The sequence below is a fragment of the Manacus candei genome, unplaced genomic scaffold, assembly GCF_025592945.1.
Source record: "Manacus candei isolate 608988 ecotype Guabito, Panama unplaced genomic scaffold, ASM2559294v1 h1tg000057l, whole genome shotgun sequence".
In the NCBI taxonomy this organism is placed as follows: domain Eukaryota; kingdom Metazoa; phylum Chordata; class Aves; order Passeriformes; family Pipridae; genus Manacus; species Manacus candei.
The window spans coordinates 13127980-13140624 of NW_026138105.1; the positions used below are offsets into that span (position 1 = coordinate 13127980).

Below are 12645 nucleotides of genomic sequence, written 5' to 3' on the forward strand. Positions count from 1 at the left end.
CAGGAACGTGGCCTTTTGTGGCTGAGAAAGGAAGGATTCACTGCTCCCATAAGTGTCTTGTAGGAGTACCTGGAGTGTATTGCTTTTTGGTTTTAACGTTCCCATACCATCAGGGAGGTGACAGGGATGTGACAGCAGGTGCCTGAATCTGTAGTGCTGTCCCATGAGACACGAGAGCCAAGCTCTTCTCTCAAGGAATCATGGCACCTTGCTGGCTTGCAGGAGGGGATCGTGGCTGTTCAGTGACGTGTTGGTTCCTCTTTTGCAGTCCAGTGGTTTGGAATGTGCAGCGCTGAGGAACACCAGCAAAGGCAGGCTGACAAGGGGCAGAGCAGGACTCAGTCCCAGGGGCAGCACGAGGTGACAATGACAAGGCAAGAAGTGGAACGATTCTTCCTTGACTACGTGAGCCAGAAGCAGATCGCAGAGGGTGATGTTCCTGACACGGGGGAGGAGGAGGCAGGTCAGTACTGTGCATGGCTGGAGAGGAGCATGTTCAGCTTGCAGAGAGACCATGACCTCCAAGGTGTCCCTTTGTCACATCCAGGACCTGGGACCCAGCTGACAGTCTCAGGTCTACTTTGAGATGATCTTGGTTCATGTAAGGTGCTGCTGCGTGTTCTTGCTTTGTTCTTTATGAGGACGGGAGCAAAACATTTGCAGATCAAGGCTTCTCTAGCTCTAAGACACGAGCACACTGTTTTTCCTTACCTCGTAACAGGTCATTTGGGTTCAGTGCCAGAAGTTTCCTCTTTCCAGGATCCTACTGCATTTTCCTCCTCATGTTCCTTTGGGAACCCCTGTGCCATTTTCTCCTGGCTAATGATGCCACCGCTCCCTTCTCACTTGGTCTGGGCAGGCACTGCAGACATTCATATGGGGAACTTTTTTGTCTTTGCTTGGCTGTGCTGCAATCCTGACCTTTAAATACTTCATCTTTAAATACCCAGGCTTTTCATTTTTAATAAAAATCAATGGGAAATAAGTCCATGGTGAGAATAAACTGCAAATGTCAGACCAACTGCATTGTCCCGTAAAGCAAGCGAACCTTCCCTAGCCTCAACCCTCTTATCTGAACCTGACACTACCTCACAGAACTCAAGCATAGGCTCGACTGTGTCTAATTACACTAAAAAATGCCAAAGGCCTCACTCAGGAGTTTTCAGAGTAGTTATAAGCAGGTACTGCGATCTCCCAGAGCTCCCAAGTCATTTTTGTAGCTTCAGGAATGGTTTTGTCTTCCAGATGAGGTTCCCCCCCTTGCTAAGGCAGAGCCCAACAACTGTGACACTGACGGAGAAGCTCCACTGCCGATCCACGCTCAGCTGGCCAGGGATGTGATGGAGAGGTGCATCCACCTGCTGTCTGACGGGAGCCTCCGAGTGCGGCTGAAGGTCGGTACTCGCTGGCTCTGAGGGGACAGATGGTGCCCACGAAGGGGCTGGTAGCTCGTCAGCGTGTGCACCATGCACGTTGGGCTCCCTGCCATCCCCAGGTTCGTGCTGCCATATGCTCGAGCAGGACAGGTCCTCCAAGCCCGGCAAGAGAAAGGGAGACAGTTTTCTGGGAGCGGTTTGGGTTAGGAATGGCAGCCAAGCTGAACAGAATCTTGAGGGGGGCTTTGTGTTGGGCGCCTTCCCTTGATGCTCGTGACAGTTAAAGTCTTGTGCCTCAGCCTTTCGTGGAAGAAGCAGAAGCATCTTTCTTCCATCTGGGCCTCCCATCCCCCTTCCTCAGGCTGCAGTGCACAGGCTGATGAATGTTTTTGAAGTTGCTGGGGTGATGATAAGCAGGGCTAAAAGCCTGGCTTTTTTGTAATTATGAAAATCCTTTGAAGGTGGCCTCCTTTTAAAGTGCAAAGCGAGACAGAAAATGCAGCAGTGAGGCATAACCCAGATTCTCAGCCCAGCAGCCCCAGCTCTGCCAGGTGATCCTGCTGCCCCCGTGGGATCTGAATGTGCAGTTCAGCCTGTGGGATCAGGCCCGGAATCCTGCCCTGCTCCCAGCCCAACTCTGTACTCAGCACAAGTTATATCACTGCAGTACTTGTCCCTTCCAAACAGGCCTGTGCTCTGAGCACTGTTCACTTGTCCCAGTTCCTACTGCAGTAAAACCACACCCTTTGCTATTCAAACCCTGCTGGCTTCCCAGTGGGATGCTGGTATCCACCTGAATGCCTGGCACTGCAGCACTCAGAGTCTGTTCCCTCCCCTCCTGTCCAGGTCCTGGACGTGCTGGAGCTCTGTGTAACTGTGCTGCATCCTCATGGAAACCATCTGCTTCCCATGGCTCACCGTGTCTGGCCAGCTCTCGTCACCCGGCTGATTAGTGACGACCCTCTGGCAGTGCTCAGAGCCTTCAAGGTACAGCAGCGACTGCCAGCAGCCTTAGGCTGGGGCTTGGAAGGGAAGTGGCTTGAGCAGTGCTGCAGCTCTGGAGAGGAGCCCCAAGCTTGTGCAGCGATGTTTAAATGGGGTTTGGAGCATGGGATCACCACCCTGCGGCGGGTGGGCTTGTACCACTCCCACTGCAGCTGGTCCACGGGTGAACCCTTGGCACTGTTCCTGGGGGAAGCAGCAATGCTGGTGGTTGTTGCAGGGACAAACAGAACCATTCTACAGCCTGAGCAGCTGTCAGAGGCACTGTACAGTGCCTTGCTGGAGCCACAGTCCCAGCACCCTCTTTGGAGGTCTCAGGCTGAAGATAAGGGAATATTTCACGATTGAGGAATTGGCAGGGCAGGGGAGAGGTTAAACAAAGACTTGACATTATTAAAGAGCTCCTGACCTTGTCAGCTGGCTACAGTCTCCTCCTGAGTCACAGGATGGCCAGTAAAGCACGTTTCCAGAGGTTGTGAGCCCCAGGGTTTCACAGGGATTCATCTGCTGGGCAGAATGAGATTCATTTTAGAATCCTTCAGTGTGAATAAAGAGAGTTTTGATTGCCCAGATTCAAGAAGCCACGCACTAGAATTTCAGAGTGGCCATATCTGTCATGTGCCTGCCCTCAAAGAAGGGAGAGATTTGCTATACAGAAACTAATTAACTCTTGAAAAGTTCAAGTGATCATTACAATTAGCCACCCAGCTTGGGTTTTGTGTTATGAATTCCCCTTGGAGTGTCTTTCTGCCTAAATTCCAAGACAAGTGTCTTATCAGTGTAAGGCAAACACAACATAACCAGCATCTCTGTCCTGCACACTGAGACCATGATCTCAGTAGAGTTTCAAGAGAAATCAGCATTCTGGCCCCATGGATCCCCTTTTGTTTTTACATGCATTTAGGGCCATTCTCTGCCCAGTTTGGGTTTGATCCTGGGCACACACCAGTAGTGCTGAGTGCCCTGTGCTGTGGCCAATTGGCCTTTCTGCTCCCTTGGGTGCTTGGAAAGATGGGCTGTCTGCACCACGAAGGGGATTTAATGATATGATGATATTTAATGGCATTTTCCATCAGAGGCTCCTCCAGTAATTTTGAGTAAGACTGCACAGCTGCTCTTACCTTTACTGTGCTAATGAGAGAAGGGCAGCCCAGGAGGTCAGACAGGTGAACACTGCAGAGCAGGGTGCAGCTCACTCAGCCTCTCAAACATTCACCTTTTGCTCATTATGGGGAAACTGGAGCAGATGTGGTCACGTTGCTCTCACCTGCAAAAAAAGTTCTCCAGGGGGAACAAATGCCTGAACCCCCTGAGCTGGCATGGATCACTGAGCTCCTCCCAGGCCCATGTGTGCACTGCACCCCTGTAACTGATGTCTCCCTTAGGTGCTGTGTACCTTGGCTCAAACATGTGGGGACTTCCTGAGGCAGAGGTTCTCCAAAGACGTCCTGCCCAAGCTGACCAGTTCCCTCCTCAGCCAGGCCCCAGCAAGTGCCAGAGCCGGGCCCGTGTACAGCCACACGCTCGCCTTCAAGCTGCAGCTGGCTGTGCTGCAGGGTCTGGGCTCTCTCTGCGAGAGGCTGGACATGGGTGAGTACCAGGGCAAGCACAGGCTGTATGGATCTCTGCCAGCCTTGCCTCTTCTTTCATCTCAGCTTGCTGCATTCTCCTCCTGCTGCCCCTTGGGATTGATTTCCTGATCTTCTCCAGCCTGGATCTGTCCTCTTGGGAGCTCTGTAAAGAGGTGCTGGGTGCACTTCACTCCCCAGGAGACAAATAGGAGAGAAGGTTCCCAGCACATGGAAAATCTGACTGCTCATCCCACCTGTGCATGGAAAGTGGGTATGCAGTGGAGTGTCTGGGTTGCTGTTGGGCCATGCTTTGTTCTTACCTGACAAACTGGAGCCCAGATAAGAGTTCTGACTAGCTCAGCTGGTTCCATTTTGGGGCATCTCTCTGGGTGACCCTTTAAATCCAGCACATCACACTCTTCTACTGAATGAAACTCTCAGAAATTCATCAGAGTTAAATTTCTGGAGCTGACTTTGATGAGGGAGAAGGTTTGCTGGCGAGTTGCTCTTTTCCTCTCCCTGCCCTTGATTGCTTTCCTGGCTTTGCAGCAAGATGCTTAAGAGGCAAGGTCAGAAGAGTTCCAGGTCAGACAGCTCAAAGGCTCAGAAGCCTCTTGCTGCCAATTTGGAGCTGATTCCATTAGGCAGCAGCCGCTGAGGAGGTCACCTCCTACCCTTCTTTCCTGTTCCATTTCTGCAGGCGAGAGTGACCTGAATAAAGTGGCAGATGCCTGCCTGATTTACCTCAGCACCAAGCAACCCGTGAAACTGCAGGAAGCTGCCCGGAGGTAATGTCTCTCAAATACAGGTGTGTTGGGTGTACAGATAATGGGGAACAGAGGGAGCATGGTGATCCCATTCCTTTTGCACCTTTCTTGTTCCTCCCTCTGGCATGCTTGAGTCCTGTACAACGGGGTCTCTTGTGGAAGTTTTCAGTGGTGAAGTATCATTTACTCTCCAGAATGAGCTAGAGGTCAGCTGTCAGTTTGCTCAGAAGTTACAGTTGACTTTCAGGTGACCTTGCAGTGCATTTGGGTACAGAGGGGAAGATTTGCTACTTGCTTTCTTCCTAACCCACTCCTATGCCCGAATATTTGAGGCTCTTGGCCCACTGGTGGCATCAAACTGCAGAGGAAAGACAGCTATGGAAGGGGATGTGCCAGGCATTCCCTTGTATTTTATCACTTAATACCTTCTGCAGGCTGGGGGATTTACTTCTGTTATCCTTCCATTTTCCCTTGGCTCCTGTCATCACACCAACCCAGGCTCTGCCAGGTAAACCGGAGTTTGTTTGGGAAGCTGTCAGTCTTGGCACCACTGTTGCTCTGAGAAGGCCGGGAGAGTCTGAAAGAGCACAAACAGTTTAGGTGAACACACACCAGCTCTATAAAGTGTTGACAGACGTATTTTGCTGCTTGGTGTACAAAATCCTGCTCAGCATGTTCCTGCTGTCAGGATAAGAAATCACTATTGTCATATGTTGTCACCTGGAACCAAGGCCGGAGATTTCAGGAGACAAAACGAGTCCAGTTAACAGAACACAGGACATAAATCACAAAGTCGGGCCCCTCTGCTGAAGGACGGGGGTGAAAGCCAGCCCCCCTCTTCCTGTGTGGCCAGCCCTGCCCTCCCTCGAGGGGAGGGGAAGCCAGCAGGTTCCGCAGGCTCTGCGGCTTTCAGATTTCCAGGGCAGGCTGCTGGAAAGGGAAGCAAAGGGAAGGGCATCCCATCCGTTCCCTTTCACAAAGCACGGGCTCCCAGGGGCGCAGGGGCTTTGTGTGGCCGGGCGGCAGTTCCGAGCCGAGCACTCTCCGGGGCCGGAGCATTCCTTTGTTTGCATCCCCGCGGGGGTGGGAGGAGGTTTATTTTTACCTCGGAGGCTTTCACGGCAGCACAGCAGGCTCCGGGCGGCGTTTGTTCTGCAGAGGGGCTCTGCGCTGTGGGCGTGCAGACCCTTACGGCAATAAAGCGTCGTCTGTGCCGGCAGTGCTGGGTGGAAAGCAGAGCGCCAGGATTCATCTAGATATTTGGAATCTGAGGCTTTTAAATCATTAACTAAGCAGCTTGAGAAGCTGTGCGATTTCCCCCCCCCCCCCTCCTCAGCAGGGGTGGAGGGAATACAAAATGAGCCCTTTTAGAAGCTGCACGCTGAAGCGAGCTCACTTGTTGGAGGAAAAGGGCTGCAAAGTTCAGGGCAAGTAGCGTTTTTCTCCTGCATACTATTTTTATTCTATTTAAAGGGAAAAATGCCATATGTTTTGCTCCTCCCTCCATGCCTTTGATGCACCATACATCGCATATGTCACTGAACCAAGCTGCTCACAGAAGTCCTTGCTCTCTCCTCTTTAACTCCATTGACTAGACATGTGTATGCACTGAGGCATGCATTATGTCTGGCCTGACAGTAACCATGCACATGGCAGCACTTGGGGGTTTCTTCTGGGGTTTATTTTTTTGGTTTAGTCTTGTGTGATCCCTGGTCTTGGAGCCTGGATGGATCAGAGTTAATGGTATCACACTTTTAACTATAGTACTCTAATACAAGGTTTCAGCTTGGAAAAGTCAAAATTAGTTTGCACCATAACAATCCGCTCCAGCACCTGGATAAAAATCACCTCTCAGCCACACTTCAGTTTCCATTCTCCAGCTGCCGAACCACCCCATTGCTGTAAGTTCTGGCCCTTCTCCTTCCTCTGCATTAGCCTGAGAGTAATCCTGCAAACTGACACAGGCTGTCACACATAAGGCCCTTTCCATCTAGGCAAGGGCAACGTTATCAGCCTGACACATGAGAAATTCTGCATTTTAAATGCTTCTAAAAACAGATAGACCAGAACTAATCTTAGCCCCAGCCTGAGTGCCAGCATACGTCACATAACTCAGCTTTATCACTGCAGAAATCAAATGAGGTAAAAGGATGTTTGGAATCAGCTTGCCACAGTGATTTACACTAACTGGCCTTTGCTCAGCTCTTTGGATTCTTATTCAACTGGTGGGTTGTGACCTGTCAAGAACAAGGTCAGGACTCAAACAGTCAGTTGTATCTCCAAACACCCTGCACTGTCTCTGTGAGGATTTTGTAGGCATGCAATGGGCTGAGCAGGAATTTTTGTCCAAGGTGCTGGAGCCACAGTAAAAAGGTGGTAGGAAGGAAAAAAAAGTTTGGCTGTCATCCATGGATGTTATCATGCCCCAAGGAGGCTGCTTAATCCCATTTATGGGACCCTGTAGTTTTATTAGATGAAGCAGTGGGAGTAAGTGATTTTTTGTAACTGCAGCTTCATGCAATACTCAACAGGCAAGAATAGATGCTGGGAAAAAAAGAACTCCAGCATGTCTGAGGAAGAAACAAATGGAACAATAACAATAGGTTTTACTAGAAGATGACTGCTGGGACTATTCCAGGAGAGTAGTCTCCAAAGCTTTTTGAAAAAACCAACCAAACAACAAACAGAAAACCAAATGCAAAATCCCCAAAGAGATCAAACCTAGTGAAGAACAGTTTGGGAATTCCAGGGACACTAGATAAGTCTTTGCCTTCATTGAAGATGAACCAATGCAAAGGGTGGGTGAAGTGCCCAGAAACACTTGAGCAGCAAAAGGGGGTTTGTGGGACCTCAGCACTGGGAACAAGGTCAGGGGAGCTGGTGAAAGTTCCGGTATGTAAATTTAAGCTTCTTGTCAATTCATGAAGTTGTGTCATCCCTGACAAGCTTTTCACTCCAGGAAATAAAACCTTGAAGGAAAAGAGATTAAGAAATTGCCATTGGCCTCTGTCAAGACTGACAGGTAGTCTTCATTCTTTCTGTTTCAAAATTTACACTTAATTCCTACTGAATGTTTGCAGCCTGTGAAGTTTATGTTTGGCCTTTCAGTCAACAGCCTGGATAGGAATGGGGTTTTTCCCCCCCCAGATGCAGAAATAATTTTCCCAGTTCTTACTGAAGCCTGTGGTGAGCTGTATCCAGTTAAACATTGAGCAGGGATAAAAAGCCAGGAAGCCTTGTCCTTCAGCCAGCCTGGTCACTGTGCCCTGGCTTTGCTTAGAGCTTGGGAAAACACAAGGCAATGGAATGGCCCAGCTGCTCTGTGCTGGTAGAATAAGTTCAGTAGACCTGGGACAAATACGAGCTATTTTGGGACCTTTTGAGATACCAAGGTTGATTATGCAGCTTACCTCTTTTGGTTTGGTTGTGTGGGTTGCAGGATACTGATTGTCAGCTGTCATTCCCCGGCTGGGCTGAAGCACACCAGAACAGCCACCTGCACAAAGCAAAATTCAATAAAGTGATATTTAAGAAAAAGAAGAAAAAAGGCAACAATAGAAAACAAACTTGGATTAACCCCAGGATTCTTTGCTATGGAAACAGGTTGCTTGGAAACTACCCCAGAGTTAGTTTGAACATGTAAAAGTCAAGTTGTTCTTTAAGCTGCAGAGCACTCCGAGCTATCAGAGATAATCACAGCCTCGAGCCATTACAGGCACCAGAGGCAGCAGTGCTCCAAGGACCGGATAATCTCTGAGGGTTGCTCTCCCCCGGAGCAGCTGATTGTGGAGAGGTTGGAGAGCAGAGTGCCTGTGCTGTGAGTGTAAGAGCTACAGCTGTGGTGTGCTGGGGAGCAGCAGCCAGCTGAACAATGTTCCACATTCCCGTGTTTACTTCCTAGCTGTTCACCACCTTTGCCCAGTCCTTTCCCAGCTGTAAGGAGCGAGGATTTTTTTTCTGCAGCTGCCCACCAGCAGCAGCCCATCATAAACTGGGAGGAACTTCTGGGACCTGGTGTTTGCTGGCAGACAGAGCTGTGTGCTCACACTGGCACAGCCAAGCGAGCACCAGGGACAGGGCTTGGAGAGCTGGAGCCGGGATATCAGTGGTGTAAGCTCTGGACCCTGCCCCTGCCAGCCAGCCTGTGCCTCCCTTGGTTTGGCACAGAGTGGGGCCAGTCCTTCCCTTCCAGTCAGCAGAGCTGCAGGAACAAAGCTGGTGGAGGAAGGAGTCCTGTGAGCTCACCTGCATCTGGCCATCCCATCCCACAGAAAAAAGTCATGTTGTCGAGGCAGCTCTTGCCAAGCCCAGCTATCACCATGGAGCACATTCCCGCTGGCTCCTCTGGAGCAGGCAGATAGGCACTGCCTGCACCTTTGGGAGGGGATGCTGCCAACTGCTTCAGTGGTGACATCTCCTCTCCTGCTGTTCAGAGACCTGCACTGAGGGACAGGTGAGGTGTAAATGGCAGAGGCAAAAGCAACAGCTTTGGCTACTGGTAGAGTAACAAGTCACACATCCACAGGGTTATTGTGAAGAGGAGAGGGAGCTTTCTCGTGCCTTCATCTCATTTCTGTGCTCTTTCAAGTTACCCATGGCACCGCACTCCCTTTCAGAGGAGAGCTCCTCAAAGGGATTTCTCCCTGCTTTACATAGGAAGCAAACTCACTTTAGGGATAAAAGTCCTTCAGGGAGAAGTTTGGACAGTAATCAGGTCTGGATTCTGTGTGGCTTTTGTAGCAGACCTACATGATTTCCCTTCCCATTAGCTCACTGAGTGCTGCTGTTCTTCTCACGGCCCCATAATTTCAGTGGAAACTGGAGAACTGAGTCTTGTGGCTGGGCTTTACTGGAATCTTGGAAAGCTGTCCTGTAGGTTTGTGGAGTGCTGAGTACCACTGGTGCTCACAGAGCACTCAGCACCAGGCAGGTAGAGGCCTTGCAGGGCTGCCAGGGCAGCCTGCAAATTCCAGTCTAATTTTATCCATGGCACAGCCAGAGAACTTAATACCCGTTAAGCCACCTTCTGAGCATTAAACCCTGACACAGACCTAGCTAAGCCCAAAGGTTACCACAGGGAGAACTGGCAGAAGTGGGTGGGTAAGTGTAGGTCACAGAAATCAGCAGTTTGCTCTTCAGCTCCTCGAGTTTCCTGCTCTCCAGCAGCAGCTGTGTCCCAGCAGCTCAGCTGGAGCCCCGTGTGAAGGGCATGCTGGAAAGGCAAATCCCATCTTAAGGGGGTATTGAAATGCAAAGTTAAAACCATCAACACAGCAGTAAAGCCATGGAGGAAGTTGTGATTCTTCTTTTCCTTCATTCTGTTGTTAACAAAGGTTTGGTTTTGTTTTAAAATCCTGCTTTGTGAAAGGTGCTGTGCCGAAGGAAGAAAATTTGGAGGCAGCTGATAAGGACTTGGGATGGAGGGAGACTTCACTTGAGCAAAAAGTCCTCAAATACAGCATTGAGCTTCCCTTGGGGTCCAGCCCGGGCAGCTCTCCCAACATACCCTTGGGTTTCTCACCTCTGAAAGGGGACAGGGACAGAAGCTCAGATGGGTTAACTCCCTCACTCTCCAAATATCAGAGGGGGTGGTGAACAAAACAGACAGCTTCTTCTAAGATCTCTGCAGCAGCTGTTGCCCAAAAGATCCCAGACATGAGTAGCACATGCTGGGGAGGTGACTGCAGGGCTCTGCACATGGGACAGGCTAGTTTAGAGAGGCTTGTGCCAGCAGCAGCCCACGATGCCAGGGTCAGTTCTGCACCAGCTGCTTCTTTGATGTCCATAACTGACTGTGGAGCATAGTAAATATTTTCTCCCATGTGCCTGTAGCTGTGAGACACAGAGCTGCCTTCTCTTGGGCACAGGGGCCACTGCACTGGCCTCTGTAATGAGCTGCTGAGTCTGTTCAGCTGCCAGAGATCACCAATATCAGAGTTTTCCTCAGCTCTTCATGACTCTGTCGAGTGCCAACCAAAAGGCCTTCTCCTTACTCTTCTTTCCTTTCTTCCTTCTGTTTTCCACAGCGTTTTCCTGCACCTGATGCAGGTGGACCCTGACAGCACGTGGCTGCTCCTGAACGAGGTGTGCTGCCCCGGGCCCTGCCAGCCCCCCCACGCCAGCCTGCGGCCGGTGACGCTCGGCGGGATGGGGCGGCCGCGGAACAAGCTCACCGACAACGTGCTGCTCCTGCTGCAGAGACTGCAGCAGCAGGAGAGCACAGGGCCAGGGGCCAGCACACGGGAGGCATCTCCCCCCTGACAGACCCACACGGCAGCTGGGAGGGGAAAGAGGAACCACCAGGACACAGCTCACCTGGGAAAATGCCGTCATTGAGGCCCCGAGTCTTTCAGGAGCAGAGGAAGGGCTGCCCAGTCCAGGGCACTGGCTGAGACACCTCATGGCAGAAGGTTTGGTTTTTGAAGCACGGTTTGAGGATGAGGGGGGTACATGACCCTGACTCCTCTTGACTTGTACCTCTCCAGCACCATATGCAGAGAAAACAGCACATCTGTTTCAAATTCTTCAGTATGAAGAGTGAGTCATCTTCCAGAAATTACTTCCCAACCCTTGATCCTTGGGGGGTGCCACTTCAGCACCCCTCACACCCCTCTGACCTCCTCATAGCTGTGATGATCCCTCCCATTCTCAGCTGGACAGCAACTGCCAGGTCAAAGCAAAAGCTTTTCCTTGCCTTAACCCTTTCCAAGAAGAGAATGTGGTTTGGGGTGCACTAAAAACCTGTTCTTTTTAAAACCAGTGAATCTCAGACAAAGTTAAAGTGCATTTCCAATAAATTTCTCACCAATGTTACTAGCAAGAACAGCGTGTCCTCTCAGAAGCATCGGGGCTGCTCCTCACAGCTGCGGTTTGCTGAGACCGGCTGGAGACCGCTGAACGTGCTCTGCTCCCCATCTCACCATCTGTGAGGTTCTGTAGAGAATCAGCCAGCCCTGATTTACACCTGGGAGTGATTTACGACTTCTGTGCCCAGGTCACCTGCTTCTCTCAGGCCATTTCAACACACCCCCCCCCCCAAGGAGAATTAGGTGAAACGTCTACCTGTTCACAGGCACTGCTCTGCTTGGCTGCTCACAAACCTCACCGACTCCTGGATCCCTCAGCTTCACCTGAGTGGCTCCTGGCAGCAGGCAGCCTCCTAACACATGAAGTTCTATGCAAGGGAAGCAGAAGGATAGGTCTTGACTGTAAATTTGGGAGCAAGCTCAGAAACAAACAAAAAACCCAAAGCAATAAATGGATTGTTACATGGAGCAGGCTTTGTGCATCAGTATTGGGGATCCTGGGTGAGCATCCAAAATGTCTCTGCTGGGGGGGGGCACCTGCCTCAGCTGAGATTACCTCCCTTCGTCTCCCTGGTTTTATTCAGGCTTTACTCCTAGTTACTTCTCCAGGGAAAACACAAGACAGTGGCTTTTTACCCAGTAGGACAGGGCTGCAGGTCAGCTTTATCCTTTTTTAATATCTGTTCAGTGCTTAACGCTGGTTGGGTTCTGTACAAAGGAGCCTTCAGAGCTGGTCTGACAGGGCAGCAGGGAGGTGAAATACTACCTTTGGTCTCCAAGCACCCTTGGGGCTGGTGCAGTTTTCTGGGTTGTTGTAGCACTTGATAAAACTCATCCATCAGGTGCAGATGCTGAATCCAGCCTGGCTCTGCTTGCCTCTGCAGCAGTGGGGGCTCCAAGGACCCAGCCTGCCCGTGCCAAGGCTCACCATCCTGCAGGACAGGCACAGGATTTGAGGACAGCACTGTCCCATCACTGCCCAGTGCCCAGGAACCAGCCACATCCCCCAGCCTGGGCTCTGGCACAGCTGACTGCACTGAGACCCCCAGAGAACCACAGCACCAGTGTCTCCCAGTGCTTTCCCAGAGACTTTCCCCATGGCCTCAGCAGGTGGGTGTGGGTG

General features: G+C 51.0%; 1 protein-coding gene across 1 annotated transcript in view; it reads left to right on the forward strand.

Annotated features, from left to right (window-relative positions):
- TTI1 (TELO2 interacting protein 1) overlaps positions 1-11990 on the forward strand; it is a 14808-nt gene extending 2818 nt beyond the window's left edge. Inside the window, exons 2-7 of the mRNA XM_051803159.1 lie at positions 269-463; positions 1246-1394; positions 2223-2363; positions 3764-3968; positions 4650-4737; positions 10743-11990. Of these exons, the coding sequence (XP_051659119.1) occupies positions 269-463; positions 1246-1394; positions 2223-2363; positions 3764-3968; positions 4650-4737; positions 10743-10977 (1013 nt within the window). The 3' untranslated portion in view covers positions 10978-11990. The remainder of the gene's footprint in view (positions 1-268; positions 464-1245; positions 1395-2222; positions 2364-3763; positions 3969-4649; positions 4738-10742) is intronic.
- The last annotated feature ends 655 nt before the right edge of the window (positions 11991-12645 follow it).